General features: G+C 35.3%; 1 protein-coding gene across 7 annotated transcripts in view; it reads left to right on the top strand.

The window, feature by feature from the left end:
* Window positions 1–15,963, top strand: part of PALS1 (protein associated with LIN7 1, MAGUK p55 family member) — a 103,383-nt gene that overhangs the window by 27,240 nt on the left and 60,180 nt on the right. For 2 of the 7 annotated variants that reach the window (XM_068543891.1, XM_068543898.1), the window contains exons 2-3: window positions 2,913–2,990; window positions 9,639–10,168. In XM_068543891.1, the coding sequence (XP_068399992.1) occupies window positions 9,802–10,168 (367 nt within the window). In that variant the 5' untranslated portion in view covers window positions 2,913–2,990; window positions 9,639–9,801. Of the gene's footprint in view, window positions 1–2,912; window positions 2,991–9,638; window positions 10,169–12,658; window positions 12,808–12,831; window positions 12,856–15,963 lie in introns of those variants that run through there. The other 5 variants (XM_068543909.1, XM_068543918.1, XM_068543902.1 and 2 more) reach the window with 5 other exon arrangements.

The raw sequence follows: 15,963 nt of genomic DNA, 5'->3' as shown, positions 1-15,963 counted from the left end.
TAAAGGAATTCCTTTATTTTTATTATTTACTTATTTATTTTTGGCTGTGTTGGGTCTCTGTTTCTGTGCGAGGGCTTTCTCTAGTTGCAGCAAGCGGGGGCCGCTCTTCATCGCGGTGCGCGGGCCTCTCACTATTGCGGCCTCTCTTGTTGCGGAGCACAGGCTCCAGACGCGCAGGCTCAGTAGCTGTGGCTCACGGGCCTAGTTGCTCCGCGGCATGTGGGATCTTCCCAGACCAGGGCTCGAACCCGTGTCCCCTGCATTGGCAGGCAGATTCTCAACCGCTGCGCCACCAAGGAAGCCCTTCATTGTGTTTTTTAACAGCCTTATTGAGTTATAATTCACATACCATGTACAATTCATCCATTTCAACTGTACAATTCAGTAACTTTTAGTATATTCAGAACTGTGCGACCATTACCACAATCAATTTTAGAGTCTTTTCATCACCCCTCAAAAGAAACGTGTACCCCCCTTAGCCATAATCCCCCCACCCCACCCCACCAGCTCTAGGCAATCACTAATTTACTTTCTGTCTCTCTAGATTTGCCTATTCTGGATATTTCATAACTGGAATTATACAGTATGTGGTTCTTTGTGACTGGCTTCTTTCAATTCTGTTTTTAAAGTTCGTCAGTGTTGTAGCATGTATCAGTATTTTCTTTTTATTGCCCAATAATATTTCATTTTGGATATACAACATGTTATCTATCGGTTGATGGACATTTGGATTTTTTTTTTCCCACTTTTGGTATTAATAATGCTGCTGTAAACATTTTTGTACAAGGTTTTTGTTTGGACATATATTTCATTTCTCTTGGTTGTATACCTAGGAGTGGAATTGCTCTGTGTTTAGCCTTTTGAGGAATTGCCAGACTATTTTACAGTGTGGCTGCACCATTTGACATTCCCAATAGAAGTGTATGAGAGTTTCAGTTTCTCCGTATCCTTATCAGCACTTGTCTTTTTGATTCTAGCCATCCTAGTGAGTGTTGTGGTGTCTCATGGTTTTGATTTGTTTTTCTCTGATGGCTAATAATGTTGAATATCTTTTTATGCACCTATTTAAGAAAGCCATTTGTATATTTTCTTTGGAGAACTGTCTATTCAGATCCTCTTCCCACTTTAAAATCAGACTATTTGTCTTTTTATTATAGAGTTGTAAGCGTTTGTTACATATTCTACACACAAGTCCCCCATCAGATAAATGATTTGCAAACATTTTCTCCCATTGTGTGCATTGCCTCTTCGCTTTCTTGATGGTGTCCTTTGAAGCACAAGGTTTTAAGTTTTGATCATGTCTAATTTATCTGTTTTCCTTTTGTTGCTTGTGCTTTTGATGTCCTGTCTTAAGAAACCATTGCGTAATCAAAGGTCATGAAGATTTATGCCTATGTTTTCTTCTAAGAGTTTTATAGAATTCTTACATGTGTGTTTTTGATTCATTTTGAGTTAATTTTTGTATATGGTGTGCGGTAAGAGTGCAACCTAATTCTTTTGCATGTGGATTTCTGGATATCTAGTTGTCCTGGAACCATTTAAGAGACTGTTTTTTTCCCATTTAATTGTCTTGGCACCCTTGTTGATAATCATTTGCCTGTAAATGTTAGAGTTTATTTCTGGTCTCTTAATTCTATTCCATAAATTTCTGTCTATCCTTATGCTGGTATCTCATTGTGGTTTTAATTAGCATTTTTCCTAATGATTAATGGTGTTGAATATCTTTCCAAATGTTTATTTTTTGCCATTTGTATATCTTTGGTGGTCAAATTTCTTGCCTCTTTTTAACAATTGTATTATTTGACTTACTGAGTTGTAAGAGTATTTATAGTGAATATAAGTATTTTGCAAATATTTCTCCCTTTTTATAGCTTGCCTTTTCATTTTCTTAACAGTATCTTTTAGTGGCATATTCTGGGGTGGCTATTCTGCCACTTTTTCAGTGGATCCTAAAAACCTTGTGGTATCAACAGATCTTTTTGCAACTGATTGGATAATAAGGCTTGGGGAAGATCTTGGAGATAGTGCTATAATTAACAATAGTAGGGAAGAAGTTGAGGTCAGTTTGGGATATATTGAAATTGAGATTCTGGTGACATCCATGTAAAAATGTACTTTCTGTTCCCTCAATCCGGAACCCTTTATCTCTGGATCTTCCCACAACTGACTTTTTTTTTTTTTTTTTATCATTCAAGTCTCAGCTTAAATATCATCTCCTAAAATAGGCCTTCCCTGACCATCTTATCTAATGTTGCCCCTTCCAAACATCACTGTCTATTGTATAACCCTGTTTTACTTTCTTTATAATTCTTTCTCTGAATTCATCTTACTGTGTATTTGCTTTTTATTATCTTTTACCATGTCAGAATGTAATCTCCCATTAGGACAGGATCCTCTTCTATCTTGGTCTTCAGTGTAGCATCAACTTTCCCCCCTCTGAATTAACTGTGGTTCTTGTCTGTCAGATTCTTTTTGAATCTTTTTGGATCCTAAACTTCTCATTTTCTTGGCTTTATGAAACTATTTATAAGGTTTAAAGTGGATCCAGAAGTTGTAGTTAAAACAAAGAAAAAAACCAAAAACTGCATTTTTGTTTGAGCCTAACCTAGAGATAAAAAAAAAAGTCATTAAAAATCATCTACAAAAGGGTCTTGTGCTTTTTTTTAAAAGCTTTTAAACCAGTTATGTTTACCTCTTTCTCATCATTGACTTCAGGTAATTTATACTGATTTTAATTGATGTTCATTAGAGATGGGTGTGTGTACATTTTTATTGCTTTATACTGAGAAATCCTAGTCATCTGCAAACAGAATTGGATATCATATTGAATTAACTTTTCTCTCCCATTCCCTCCCTCTAAAAGACACTACAGACTTTTACACTTGATTAATTGTCTCTTTTCTGTTTTACAGAGTAAGAAAGTTAGTCTGAGTTCTGTGAAAAATCAGAGAACTAAGGATAGTAGACAAGGACTTTCCAATTTGCATAATGTAAGTTCTTTTCACTATTCTTGGCCTGAATTTTGTGTTAGCTGACAAAGCTGTTTCTATGGAAACAAATAGTGCAACTTCTTAGAATGTCAGAGGAATGCTGATCACTTAAAATGAGACTTACCAGCTGCTGGTCAAAGGGCATTACTCCTGGGAGAAGGGGAGGAAGGATGAATTGAAAAAAAAATCTAGAGCTCTAAATGCTAGTGTAGACCGACTGTGTTTATGCATATGAAGTATATGTTTTACATTTCCCTTTGCCTAAAAGTTAGGATACTGATTATATAGAAACTGGTCTTCCTGCTAACAGTTAATGTTTCCCAGCTCTCACACAAATGGTTTTGTTTCTTGGTGTGGAGTTTTCAGTGGGCCTATATCCCTCAGGCTATTTCAGGCCCCCCAGTCTCAATCATTTGTACTTATTGAAGCTTATTTAGCTTCTTTTTACCCCCTTCTTCTATATTCAGTTCACATAAGCAGAGTCCTTTCTCTCCGACTAGTTCAAAGTTAGCATTGAAATAGCTTTGGCCTGCAAGCCTGAAAATTCATTTTCTTCTTTTGTGGAATGTGTAAAGAGTTTTGCTTTGTTTTTAAAATTTTTCTTTCTTTTTTTTTTCCTTGGGGGTGGTGGGTATAAGCTGGGACTTTGATTAGGATTTGAAATGCGGGCCTTTGAGGCATTTTTAAAACAATTTATTTATAATTAGAGGATTGAGATGAGAGGAATACTCTTAGGGCCAGCGGCTTGTAACTATATTATCTGCATAAGTCAGTCTTTTATTTACATATAAGGAGGTAATTCTCTAGTTCAGTCATTTACCAGCCTCCAGATTGTCAAACAAAGGACTGTAGGGTTTTTTCCCCGAGAGTGACAGAGTAATTCCTTTGGACTGGTTCTCTTTCATTGTTTATTGTTATGTGATGACTACATAAATGAGCTAGAATATTCATGGTTTGCCTGTTTAAAAATTATAATGATCTTTAATGCTAAAACTGTGGGACACAGCATAATGTTTCTTTGATTCTGGAGGAATCTGTCATGGACCTCATGAATTAACTTGTGAGCATTATGAAGTCTTTCGGAGTGTTGGTATGGTGAGATCATTATTTAACTGGGGAGATCTGGAAAAATTTCTTGAAGGAATAGTGATTTGTGGTAGATCTTGAAAGCAGAAGATGAAAGGAGAAGCAGTTCTTATTTCTTAGTTTGTAAGACATTTGGGCAGGAAGAGAAAGATATGGGATAGGCAGGCACAAATGAGGAAGCTAACTTAGAAGGCTTGTACAGGAAAGTAGTAAAAGATACAGTTAGAAAGTTTGGATTTACCTTGTGAGTTTGGACTCTATTCTCTAGGCAATATGAAAGCCATCAGATGTTCTGAACCCAGGAGTAATTTGCTCATATGGTTAATTAGGCGTTTATCCCTTAACTAGTTATCAGGGCTATAGAGATCAATAAGACAGATCCCTGCTGATTAGATCATTTACCTGTATGACGTATAATCACCTTGAAATTGTGTCTAAAACTAAACCCGTAATACCCTTTAATTTATCTCCCCTTCTATCTAATTCTCCTTCTCTTGAATTCTCCATCTTAGTTAATGACATTGCTGTCCACCTAGTGACCCAAAGATAGTGGCCATGAAGTCACACTGCCTGGGTTCATATTCTGAAGCCTCCAGTTTGCTTGGTCTTATACTAGGCAGTGTCACGGATCCAGAGATGGGTCGGCATGGTTCCTGACTTCCAAGCGTTTCTAGTCTGGTGGGGCAGACAGACAGAGATACAAATAGCTGTAGTCGAGTTTGATCAGAGATGTGATAGGGATTGTGGGATTTCAGAGGAGGCACATATCCAGTTTGGGAAATTATGGAAATCCAGAGGAGGATGTATTTGAGCTGAGACTTAAAAGGAAAATAGGCAAGGATTAGATCCTAGGCAGTCTGGTTCTCTGGAGCCTGTACTCTTAAACATTGTGCAGTCTTGGGTAACTGGGTAGATATAGTGGCATTGATTAGAATTGAGAATGGAGGAAAAGGATCAAGGAGAATAGAGGGGATTAAAGGGAAATATGAGTTTAATTATGGACACATTAATTTCTAGATCTCTGTGAGACATTTTGGTAGATAAACTAATGGGCAGGGATCCTGTCTCTGTAGCCCTAGTACCTAGCCAGGGGTAAGTGCTCAACTAAATTTATGTTCAGATCACCCCATTTTTCTAAATCTTTGACGGCTTTCTTACTGCCTTGAGATTAAGGACTTATATTTAAGACCTTTCATAAGTTGGACCCAGTCAAATTTTCTAGCCAGTATTCTCTTATACAAACTGACTGCTATAGTTCAACTAGCCTTGTTTGTACTTTTCCCATACCTTTTATTTTTCTGTCTTTAGTTCATATGGCCTCTTTCTTTTTCCTTCATCCTGTCTTCAAGGCCTACTTCAATCCCCATTCCTCATTTATAAAACAGGCATATTTGGACCTACTTTTAGAGTTTTAGTGAAGATTAAATGAGTGAATACTGTGTGAAGTGCTTGCAGTAGTGTCTGGCATAGAATTATGTGCTCAGTAAATGTTGTAGTTGTTGTTACCACTACTACTACTACTTCTTCTACTGTTACTACTTCCTTCTCTTCTTTTTGCCCTGCTGTATGAAATATGGACACCAAGTTTTAGGAATTCTGTAACCTACATGCTTCTTTTTATTTTATTTTTTTAAATTTTTTATTTATTTACTTTTATTTATTTATGGCTGTGTCGGGTCTTCGTTTCTGTGCGAGGGCTTTCTCTAGTTGCGGCAAGTGGGGGCCACTCTTCATCGCGGTGCGCGGGCCTCTCATTATCGCGACCTCTCCTGTCGTGGAGCACGGGCTCCAGACGCGCAGGCTCAGTAGTTGTGGCTCACGGGCCCAGTTGCTCCGCGGCATGTGGGATCTTCCCAGACCAGGGTCGGAACCTGTGTCCCCTGCATTGGCAGGCAGACTCTCAACCACTGCGCCACCAGGGAAGCCCTACATGCTTCTTTAATATAACTTTTCTTCATTCTCACTATCTAAAATTAGTTCAGGACCCCAATTCTTTCTTTCTTTCTTTCTTTTTTTTTTTTCTGGCTGCATTGGATCTTCGTTGCTGTGTGCTGGTTTTCTCTAGTTGCGGCAAGCGGGGGCTACTCTTCCTTGTGGAGCACGGGCTCTAGGCACATGGGCTTCAGTAGTTGTGGCACGTGGGCTCAGTAGTTGTGGCTCGTGGGCTCTAGAGCACAGGCTCAGTAGTGTGGTGCATGTGCTTAGTTGCTCCGCGGCCTGTGGGATCTTCCCAGACCAGGGCTCGAACCCGTGTCCCCTGCATTGGCAGGCGGATTCTCAACCACTGCGCCACCAGGGAAGCCCAGGACCCCATTTCTTACAGTTGCCCTCAAACTGGTCTCATTGCCACCCTTCAGTCTATCCTCTAGTCTTCTACCAGAGTGATATTTCTCTTAAAGTGAGTGTGATCATGTTAGTCCCTGCTTTAAATCCTATGATGATTCTTACTACTTTCAGGATAAAGGTCAAAGTTTTCATCTGTTACTCTTCTCCATCTGGCCCCCTGCTTGCCTTTCTAGTTTTATCATTATTCATGTATGACATGCTCCCATCGTCCCATCCAGCCATTTTGCATTCCATTCTACCTTCTGCAAGTGCCATATTCTCACGCTCTTCCTTCCCTTTGGTCTTGTGTTTCCCTCTGCCTGGAACAGACTGTTCTATCTGGCTAATTTTTAGTTGTTTTTTGAAATACTGCTGGAAGAAATGCGTCCTTATGTTTTGAGGGTTTGCTATGACTTTATCACAGGCTAAATTTTAGAGCCCATCTTCTGAATTTATAACGTTTCTAAGTTCAGTTGAACAAATACTTAATGGACATTTCCTATATGACATGTATTGTGTTAAGTACAGGGAAGGTATAAAAATAAGACATAAATGACCCGTTTTTAACAAATTTAGAATCTAATGAGGAGAAATCAACTGGGAAGAATAATCATTCATTTTCTTTTGCTGTCTCTCCCAGTGGACTATGAACACTCTAAGGGAGATGACCAAAATGGAGATTTAAGTGAATTAATATCAGGTTGCAGAAATTTTTCTGAGGGTAAAAGCCTAGATCCGGATAGACAAGCATGATTATAGTCCAAGCATGAGAACTCTGACTGAGATCACCTGGCCTAGTTTCTCTTGCATGATTGTAATTTCCACCCCCATGATTTAGTACAGTGAATATGGACACAATCTTATCATTTTTAAGCTAAGTTTTCATTTCAGATCATAATTTTTGTAGACTAGCATATATATAAATAAAAAATACTCATGATTAAATTTGATTTTTAATATCCCATAAATGTTTTAAATAGAGAAAGTTGAGAGTTTTAATTTTCTGGAAGTATGTATACTCCTAAATTTTTAAAATTAAAATTAAACATAGCACTACAGTAACTCCTACATAAATTTCTGCTTACTTGTAATGAAAATATTAAATAAGATAAATTTGCATTTGCATATAATCAATAGTATAAAACAAGAATTATCTAACATAATTTTTTTAATATTTAAATTCATTTATTTGTTTTATTTTTGGCTGCGTTGGGTCTTTGTTGCTGCGCACGGGCTTTCTCTGGTTGCAGCGAGCGGGGGCTACCCTTTGTTGCGGTGCACGGGCTTCTCACTGCGTGGCTTCTCTTGTTGCGGAGCATGGGCTCTAGGCTCACGAGCTTCAGTAGTTGCAGCACGCAGGCTCAGTAGTTGTGGCTCATGGGCTCTAGAGCGCAGACTCAGTAGTTGTGGCACACTGGCTTAGTTGCTCCGTGGGCATGTGGGATCTTCCCAGACCAGGGACCAGGGCTCGAACCCGTGTCCCCTGTGTTGGCAGGCGGATTCTTAACCACTGCGCCACCAGGGAAGCCCCTATCTAACATAATTCTAATAGCTCTCGTTTTAATGAAAAAGAAGGCAATTTAATGGTAAATAAGGTATTTCTATGTAGATCGCATAATTATAAAAAAACAGAGAGCTATAATTTGGATGGAAGACAGAAAAATCTACCAAAATTCTTGTGAAAATGTAATTCTAGTGGCTCACGTAGCTTGCATCTGTTTTCCTGATTATTGATCTAGTGGTTTTCCTGGTAGTCTAGGTGGGTTTGTGTTAAGCAGTCTGTGACAAGATGTTTGCTTGAGAGAAGATTGGCTGGCATTAGGAATATTGTCTGAAAACTCAGCTTTTGCTTAGTTGGCATGTTCTCTAACCAACCTATTAACTGGAGTGCTACTCAATTCAAGGAGGTAGTAGGTTTATTATTGTAAATATTTTTAAAGTCTTGAGCAAAAGAAGACTAATTAGATTTAATGTGTGGGTTTGCACATATATAAACAATCTGCCTATTTATGCCCAAGAAATAGCTTGACGAAAAGCCATTGTCATCCAGTAAAATATTTTTCTTGTCTAAAATATGTTGAAGGATTTTTAAAATAGAATCAAATTAATACTAAGAATTAATATAAGTAGTTTTTAGTTCTAAAACTTTATCTCATTTAAAACTCAGAACAGGGGACTTCCCTGGTGGTCTGGTTGTTAAGACTTCGCCTTCCAGTGAAGGGGGTGCGGGTTCAATCCCTGGTTGGGGAGCTAAGATCCCACATGCCTCGCGGCCAAAAAACCAAACCATAAAACAAGCAATATTGTAACAAATACAATAAAATACTTTAAAAATGGTCCACATCAAAAAAATCTTTAAAAAAAAAACCTCAGAACAATTCTATGAATAAATTTTCCAAAGGAATCTAAGGTTCAGAGAGAGAAACTAGGCTTAAATCATAAAGCTAGAGGAAGTAGCAGAGCCAGAATTAAAATTCAGTCTTCTGGTCTCCAAGTCCAATATGTTCTTGTTTGCTGTATAGTGTGACTTTAAAACATTTTTGAGTGGTAACAGATACTACCGTTTTCTCTAAATGAATCCTCGTAAAGAATTAACCCTAATTCTTTTTTTACTGCCACCAGTTATAAAGACTGATAACTGACATAGTCTTTTTCTCACTTAAGGTAGTTTTATCCTGTAGATGTCTTAGCTGCTAATTAAAATTTCTTTTTCATTGGGTATCTTCTTCATCTCATAAACTCCTAAAGGTGAATTGTCTCCCACAGTGCTGCCTTTATGTCGAGTCAACAACATGGCTTGCTGTATACCAGGTTCTTTAGCAGTTAACTAGGAAGGGATTTCAATCTCATGTATATTAATTGAGCATAAAGGATTGTGTTGAGACAACTGTAAAGATGATTAAAATACCTTTACACCTTAAATATCTCATTTTCTACTAAACTAGTACCCAGAACCTTCTTATTTTCTTGCTGTGCTAAACTTTCTAATACATCATTTTTCTTAGCTGTAAAATTAAACAGTATACTTGAGAGGGTACTTTTTTTTCTTGAAACAACTTGTTTTCCTCAGATCTATAAAATGAAAGGAAAATATTTAATCTGTATAGCAAGATAATATTATATACTTATGAGATATTTTCTATATTGTGTAGAGATAGAGATTGGAAGTGGACTATGTAAAAAAATCTACTTTTATATTGTAATTCTTATACTTTTTTTCCCCATCTTTCCCCTTAGATTTCCTTCATGGATACATTTTCATAGCATTATTATGTGATGTGAGAAGTTTTTTGTTTTTTTTTTTTTTGAAGTAACATGGATTTTATACTACAGAATCAAGAGATTGGCTTTATAGGAAAAATTGAATTATAAAAAGTGGTACGGGTTTTTATAGATAACCATGACAACATCCCATATGAATGGGCATGTTACTGAGGAATCAGACAACGAAGTAAAAAATGTTGATCTTGCATCACCAGAGGAACATCAGAAGCACCGAGAGATGGCTGTTGACTGCCCTGGAGATTTGGGCACCAGGATGATGCCAGTACGTCGAAGTGCACAGTTGGAACGTATTCGGCAACAACAGGAGGACATGAGGCGTAGGCGAGAGGAAGAAGGGAAAAAACAAGAACTTGACCTTAATTCTTCCATGAGACTTAAGAAACTAGCCCAAATTCCTCCAAAAACTGGAATAGATAACCCTATATTTGATACAGAGGAAGGAATTATCTTAGAAAGTCCTCATTATGCTGTGAAAATATTAGGTAAGTAAAAACAGTAGAATAATAGAAAATGTTTTGCTTTTGTTTCTCTTGCCTTAACACAAATGTGTATAGGAAGGAGGAGGGATATAAGAGAATGTAAGTAATAGCAATTTGAATTCAGACCAAGATCAGTTCCTTTCTCGGAAAGGCCATATGACCATTGTTTTCTGTTAGCCATGTAGAGCTAAAGCACATATCCTAAATGTTCAGTCACTACAACATAATTTTTGTATCTAATCTTTGAATTAAAAATTTCTGTATGAGGCCTAACTTTTAAAGCCTTGAAATTCACGTTTTATTTCAAACTCAAACTTTTATATCAAAATTACTGAAAAGTAGTTTTCAGATTTTGAATTTCTGATTTCCTTAAGGTTTGTAAAATAGTAATAAAATTAATATATGTAGCTTAACATTGATTTGATTTTCTTTAATTAATGGCTGTTAATGAGAAGAACTGGTGCTATTCCTATGGCATAATACACATAAAACATGGCTTAAAAGTCCCTATACTAACTATTCCCAAATTTCATTTTGTGAAGAAAACAAAAAAACTAGTGCCATGAGATATTAATAGATATAAATAAAAAAGACTTCTGTGATCAAATAAATTTTGAGAACACTGGGTTAAATAAGTTAAACAGCTTCTTATTACAGTACTTCTTGTAGCTTTAGACTCTAATAGGCATTATGAATCTATAAGAGAAATTGATGTCAAATGTGTTTCCAAACTTAAAATATTTCATAATTGAACTTACTGCCCTCTCTTCTTACACACACACAGGAGAGATTCCTGAACTAGTGTCAGTGGTATACATTAACTTGTGTTCCCTTAAAACCAGGCTAACTAAAAGAAAGTATTTTATTTCTTAGTGGTTTATTATTTATAGATGTGAAAAGAGAGACACTTCACTTCTCTATGGAAGGAGAGGGTTTTTGTTGTTGTTGTTTTGCCATTTATTTAAGTGTCTATTGAATCCTGTACGAGATGCTGTAGCAAACAGCTTTCTGTTTAGTACCCACAGTAGTCCTGTTAACAGGGCTCTGTAATATCCATTACAGAAGAAGAAATTGAACCTCAGTTAAATCACTTGTGTTAAGACTCCATGCTAAGTGGTAGGGCCAAGTTTGAATTTGCCTAATCTGGATATGCAGTTGATGTACTGCAAAGAACAGAGGGTTTGAGTGGAGACTGATATCCAGCCTGCTCTTCACTCAGTAGACCAGAGCTTTGGCTACCAAGAGTGGAACACCTTTTTCTGATTTACTCAAAGGTACCATATGTACTATCTCTCTGTATATAGTATACCATATATATTAAATCTATATATATAAAGGTACCATATATACTGTATATGGTATATACACCATATATACTAAATCTAGTCTAGAACAGTTTCTACTTTATCACAACATCTGCTTCTTTTCTTTGCTATACATTTACTAAGGATCCACATTTCTTGACAGAAAGCAGTGTGCATACTTCTCTGTGATTTAAGAAATCACAGGTGTGTTCAGCCATAGTGAAGTCTGCTAAATGCCTTCAGATGAAAGGCATTATAGTGAAAACAGAAAGATTACATATTTTTTAAAATACATTTATGTGAAGGAATTTTATGCTCTTTTTTTCCTAAGAGTTTTGTTAGAGTAAAATTATTTCATTCCCAATTGCCTCTTATTGGCCTTCATCTCCTACCACTCCATTATTTTTTATTAAAATATTCTGTAAATATTCTCTGTGGCTTGGAGAAAGCTTACATTGTAACATATCCAACCCAAGCCTGGATTGAGTCTTCTGGGTTTCTGTTTAAATTTCTTTAAAGATTAATGTATTTGTCCATTTGCTTTAATTGAATCAGGCATAAAAGTCCATCTAATAGACAATATTCGTGTAATCTCCATGAGGAAACAAATACAGCTTAAGCCAGATTCACTCTGGGAATTTTTATTTATTTTTTTACCTAACCACAGAAAATTGGAGACCATTTCTCTTAAATTTTTTGCTTTTTCCTATTTCTTTTTGTATGCTGCTTGGTTAAACTTTCTACAACTATAGATTAAAGCACAGATATATTTTCTTCCAACTTGCAGTCCAGTGTGGTTTTAAAAATTATCTTTGTGCAATCTTTGAACGTAAGGCTGTTTTACATATTTTATTTTAAAGTAATTTGAAATGTATTACCAGGTATCTGTAAGTCATTTCTTGGATAGGAGAATATTTCATATTTTGAGAAATAAGTGATAGATTTAATTTTAATACACAACACAAATGTGTTAAGTGTAGGAAACATGAAAAGTTATCGTAAGTTATAAGGTTGTTATTGTCAGTCAAATCTTCAGTTTTTGGATGTACTCAGTTTTAAGTGTTCATTTTAAAATGAAGTATATTAGCTTTGTATCAGACATTTTTTTTTTCCTGTTTATAATTTGCTAACACATCAGACTACAACAGTACTCCCTTAAAGTTGTATGAGTCTCCCTGCCAGTGTTTTGATTAATACACACATGCCAGGAGACAACTTCTCAGCCTTTTTCACAGCCAGAAACAGCAACCTTGTTTTAAATGAGGGAAGGATGGGGCAACTGATTTATTTCTTTGAGAGGGAGCCTTCAGTTTCCAAATGATACATCATCATTTATCTGTGAGTAGAGGAAATTCTCCTTAAAGAATTGAAAATGTGATTGGAAAGGTTAGATACTTTATTTATCTGGGTGGTGGTTTTAATGAACGTATTTATAAATTCGGCACTGTATAATAATAAAAATGCAGGGATGGAATTAATAGAAAATATTCAGAAAGGATAAACTGAATTTTCTTGTTTAAAAGCAGTTAGAATCTTATTGAAAATTAGAAAATAGTGATGTGGAAATTTCAAATGAATAATTAATATTAGTAGTATAAATTATAAGAATTTTGATATATTAGGGAGGCTTTCCTTAAAATTTGCAGGAGTTATTCAAACTTGCTTTGCTACAAATAAAATATCATTGTCTTGTTCTCTTTCATAAGTAAAGCAAGCTACCTTGTGAGAAAAATTCTGAGAAAAGAGCAGAATGCAGGTAGGATGAGGTAGAGTAGGATCATCTTCAGATGTCTTTAGATTATAGATTTCACTGTTTGATTGATTTTTATAGTCAAAGATAAGTAATTTTGGGCCAGGATTGTGGACAAGTAAATATAGTAGACAGAACATTTAAAGGGAATAAACTAAGAAACATTGCTATCTATCATAGATGTCACTGTATGATTATCACACTTTTGAAGAGACCTTAGGAAAGGCACACACACCCACCCATCACACAACCATGGTGAGCTATCTGTTTTGTGGCTATAAGGAGATTCTTGAAATTTGTGATTAGGGGCTTTCTGATTTACACCAGATGCTACTAGTGTTAAGAAAAAATAAAAAAGATACACCAATGGGAAGAAAACTAGGATGAATAAAATATTTTCATAATATTAATACCATGTTTCAGTCTTTATTAGTATCTACATAGTTTTTGCCAGGTGTCTCTGAATATTCAAACTTTTAAGTCAAGAGTATTCTTGTGTTTGATGTTATAAAATAAAATATTTCTTCCACATTTGTTTCTGATGTTATTTGACTTTTGATTGACCGTGGGAAATGCTGGAATTTTGCTAGATTGTGATAAACTTTTTTTAAGATTGGCTTTTAAAATAAAGTTTATTTAAAGACAACAAACAAAATTCCAGTGCCAATAAACCTTGAGTTCGTACGTTTCTGAGAAGTTAATTATTCTTGCTATTAAATTTTTCCTCAACTGCTATAGATATTTCCAAACTTTATTAGCCATTCTTTGAGAAATTTTTTTTTTTCTGGAAGTGAAATGATTAGACCTATTGGTATTATGTTTAATGTTTAAAATGTTGGGACATTTGACGATTTTTTGATTTGTTCAGATTGCTAAAATTAGAACTAACCTAAAATAAAGATTAAAAAATTCATTAGAATATGTGTATAGTCATGTAATGTTTGGTTATTAAATATGCATAATGCTACTGAAAAATAATTAACTGCTATACCATTTAGTCTTTGACACAATGTGTCAAAACTTCATTCCATCTATTAAGTATTAATAGGTTTTAACTTTTTCCCCTTGCAAAGACTTGCATCATTATATGTTCAGAAATGCATGATATCATTGCATATTGGTACAGGGATGCCTGGAGTCAAATGTAGAGTTTAAATACTTTTTATCTTCACTTGCTATTGACCTTTGACAAGTTACTTAAGTTTCCTGAGGCTCAGTTTCTGTATTTTCTTGAGGACCAAGTGAAAACACATATATAAACATGTTGCACATTGTTAAGTTTGACTAAAATTTAACTTTTGTAAGGACCAGAAGCTACCAGAGATCATCTAACCTTTTAGTCCATGAAATTAGTTTGTGGATCTTAACCAGTAATTTTTTATTTCATTTTTTAAAATAACAGCTTTACTATACCATAAAATTCACTCTTGTGAAGTGTACAATTCATGAGTTTTTAGTACATTCACAAGATTGTGCAGCCATCACCATTATATAGAGTGTTTCCATTACCTCAGAAAGAAACTCTGGACCCATAAGCATTCACTCTCTATTCTCTCCTCCCCCTAACTCCTGACCACCCTAATCTACTTTCTGTGTATTTGTTTATTTGGGACATTTCATCTAAGTGAATCATACAGTATGTGACTTTTTGTGACTGGTTTCTTTTCACATAGCATAATGTCTTCAGGGTTCATCTGTGTTGTATGTAGTATGAACCATTACTTCATTCCTTTTTATGGCTGAATAATATTCCACTGTATGGAAATACCATGTTTTGTTTATCCATTCATCTGTTGGTGGAATGTTTGGGTTGTTTCTACCTTTTAGCTATTGTGAATAGTGCTGTTACAAATATTCACATATAATTTTTTGTTTAAATATCTGTTTTCAATTCTTTGGAGTATATACCTAGGAGTGGAATTGCTGGATCAAATGGTAATTGTGTTTTAACTTATTGAGGAACTGCCATATTTTCCCCAGTACCTGCACTATTTTACCTTTTCATCAGCAGCATGAGAGGGTTCTAGTTTCTGTACATTCTTGCTTCTATTTGTTATTATATCAATATGTCTTTTTAATTTTAGCCATCCTATCAACCAGTAATTTTTTTAAGAACTAGGAAAAAATAGAAGATATTAAGGTATATTATATTGCACATAAGTATTTACAAATTTTTATTTCAAATAGGGATGTATATACTGGGTTGAGAAATTTAAAAATACACATTTTTAATGGATCACTAACGAAAGTTTGAGAAATAATATCCAAGTCAAACCCACTCATTTTATGGAAAGGCCCAGAGACTTGAGATGGATTTTCCAGTGATATATATTGCAGCTAATAAGTGATCCAAGCCATAACTAGGACCCAGGTATTCTGCCTTCAAATTTGGGTCTTTTTCTTGCTCACCAAACTCATTTAAGTTTTGTCCAGAGAAAAATCATGAAGCTTTTGTACTTGACTGAATAGTAGTCATTTCAATGATATTTTTCCATTGTCTTATATTTAGGGCTAAGGTTTTTGCTCTGCAATCTCTCTCAACTATCTTTGCTTATATGCTTGTCTAGAATTTCTTTTTAATTTGTAACCCAATTTTTTAATGATTAATTACTGTTCAGGGTGTTTCATGAGCTTCTTGTTATTTTTAATAAATGCACTTTAACCTAGTCCACTGAAAACCAAAGCTCCGAGATCTGAATTTTATGTCCTTAAATTTAAAAAGAAAAAAAGAAAAAGGAAAGACA

The sequence above is a fragment of the Eschrichtius robustus genome, chromosome 1 (assembly GCF_028021215.1).
Source record: "Eschrichtius robustus isolate mEscRob2 chromosome 1, mEscRob2.pri, whole genome shotgun sequence".
Taxonomy (NCBI): domain Eukaryota; kingdom Metazoa; phylum Chordata; class Mammalia; order Artiodactyla; family Eschrichtiidae; genus Eschrichtius; species Eschrichtius robustus.
This window is presented reverse-complemented; position numbering and strand designations above follow the sequence as displayed.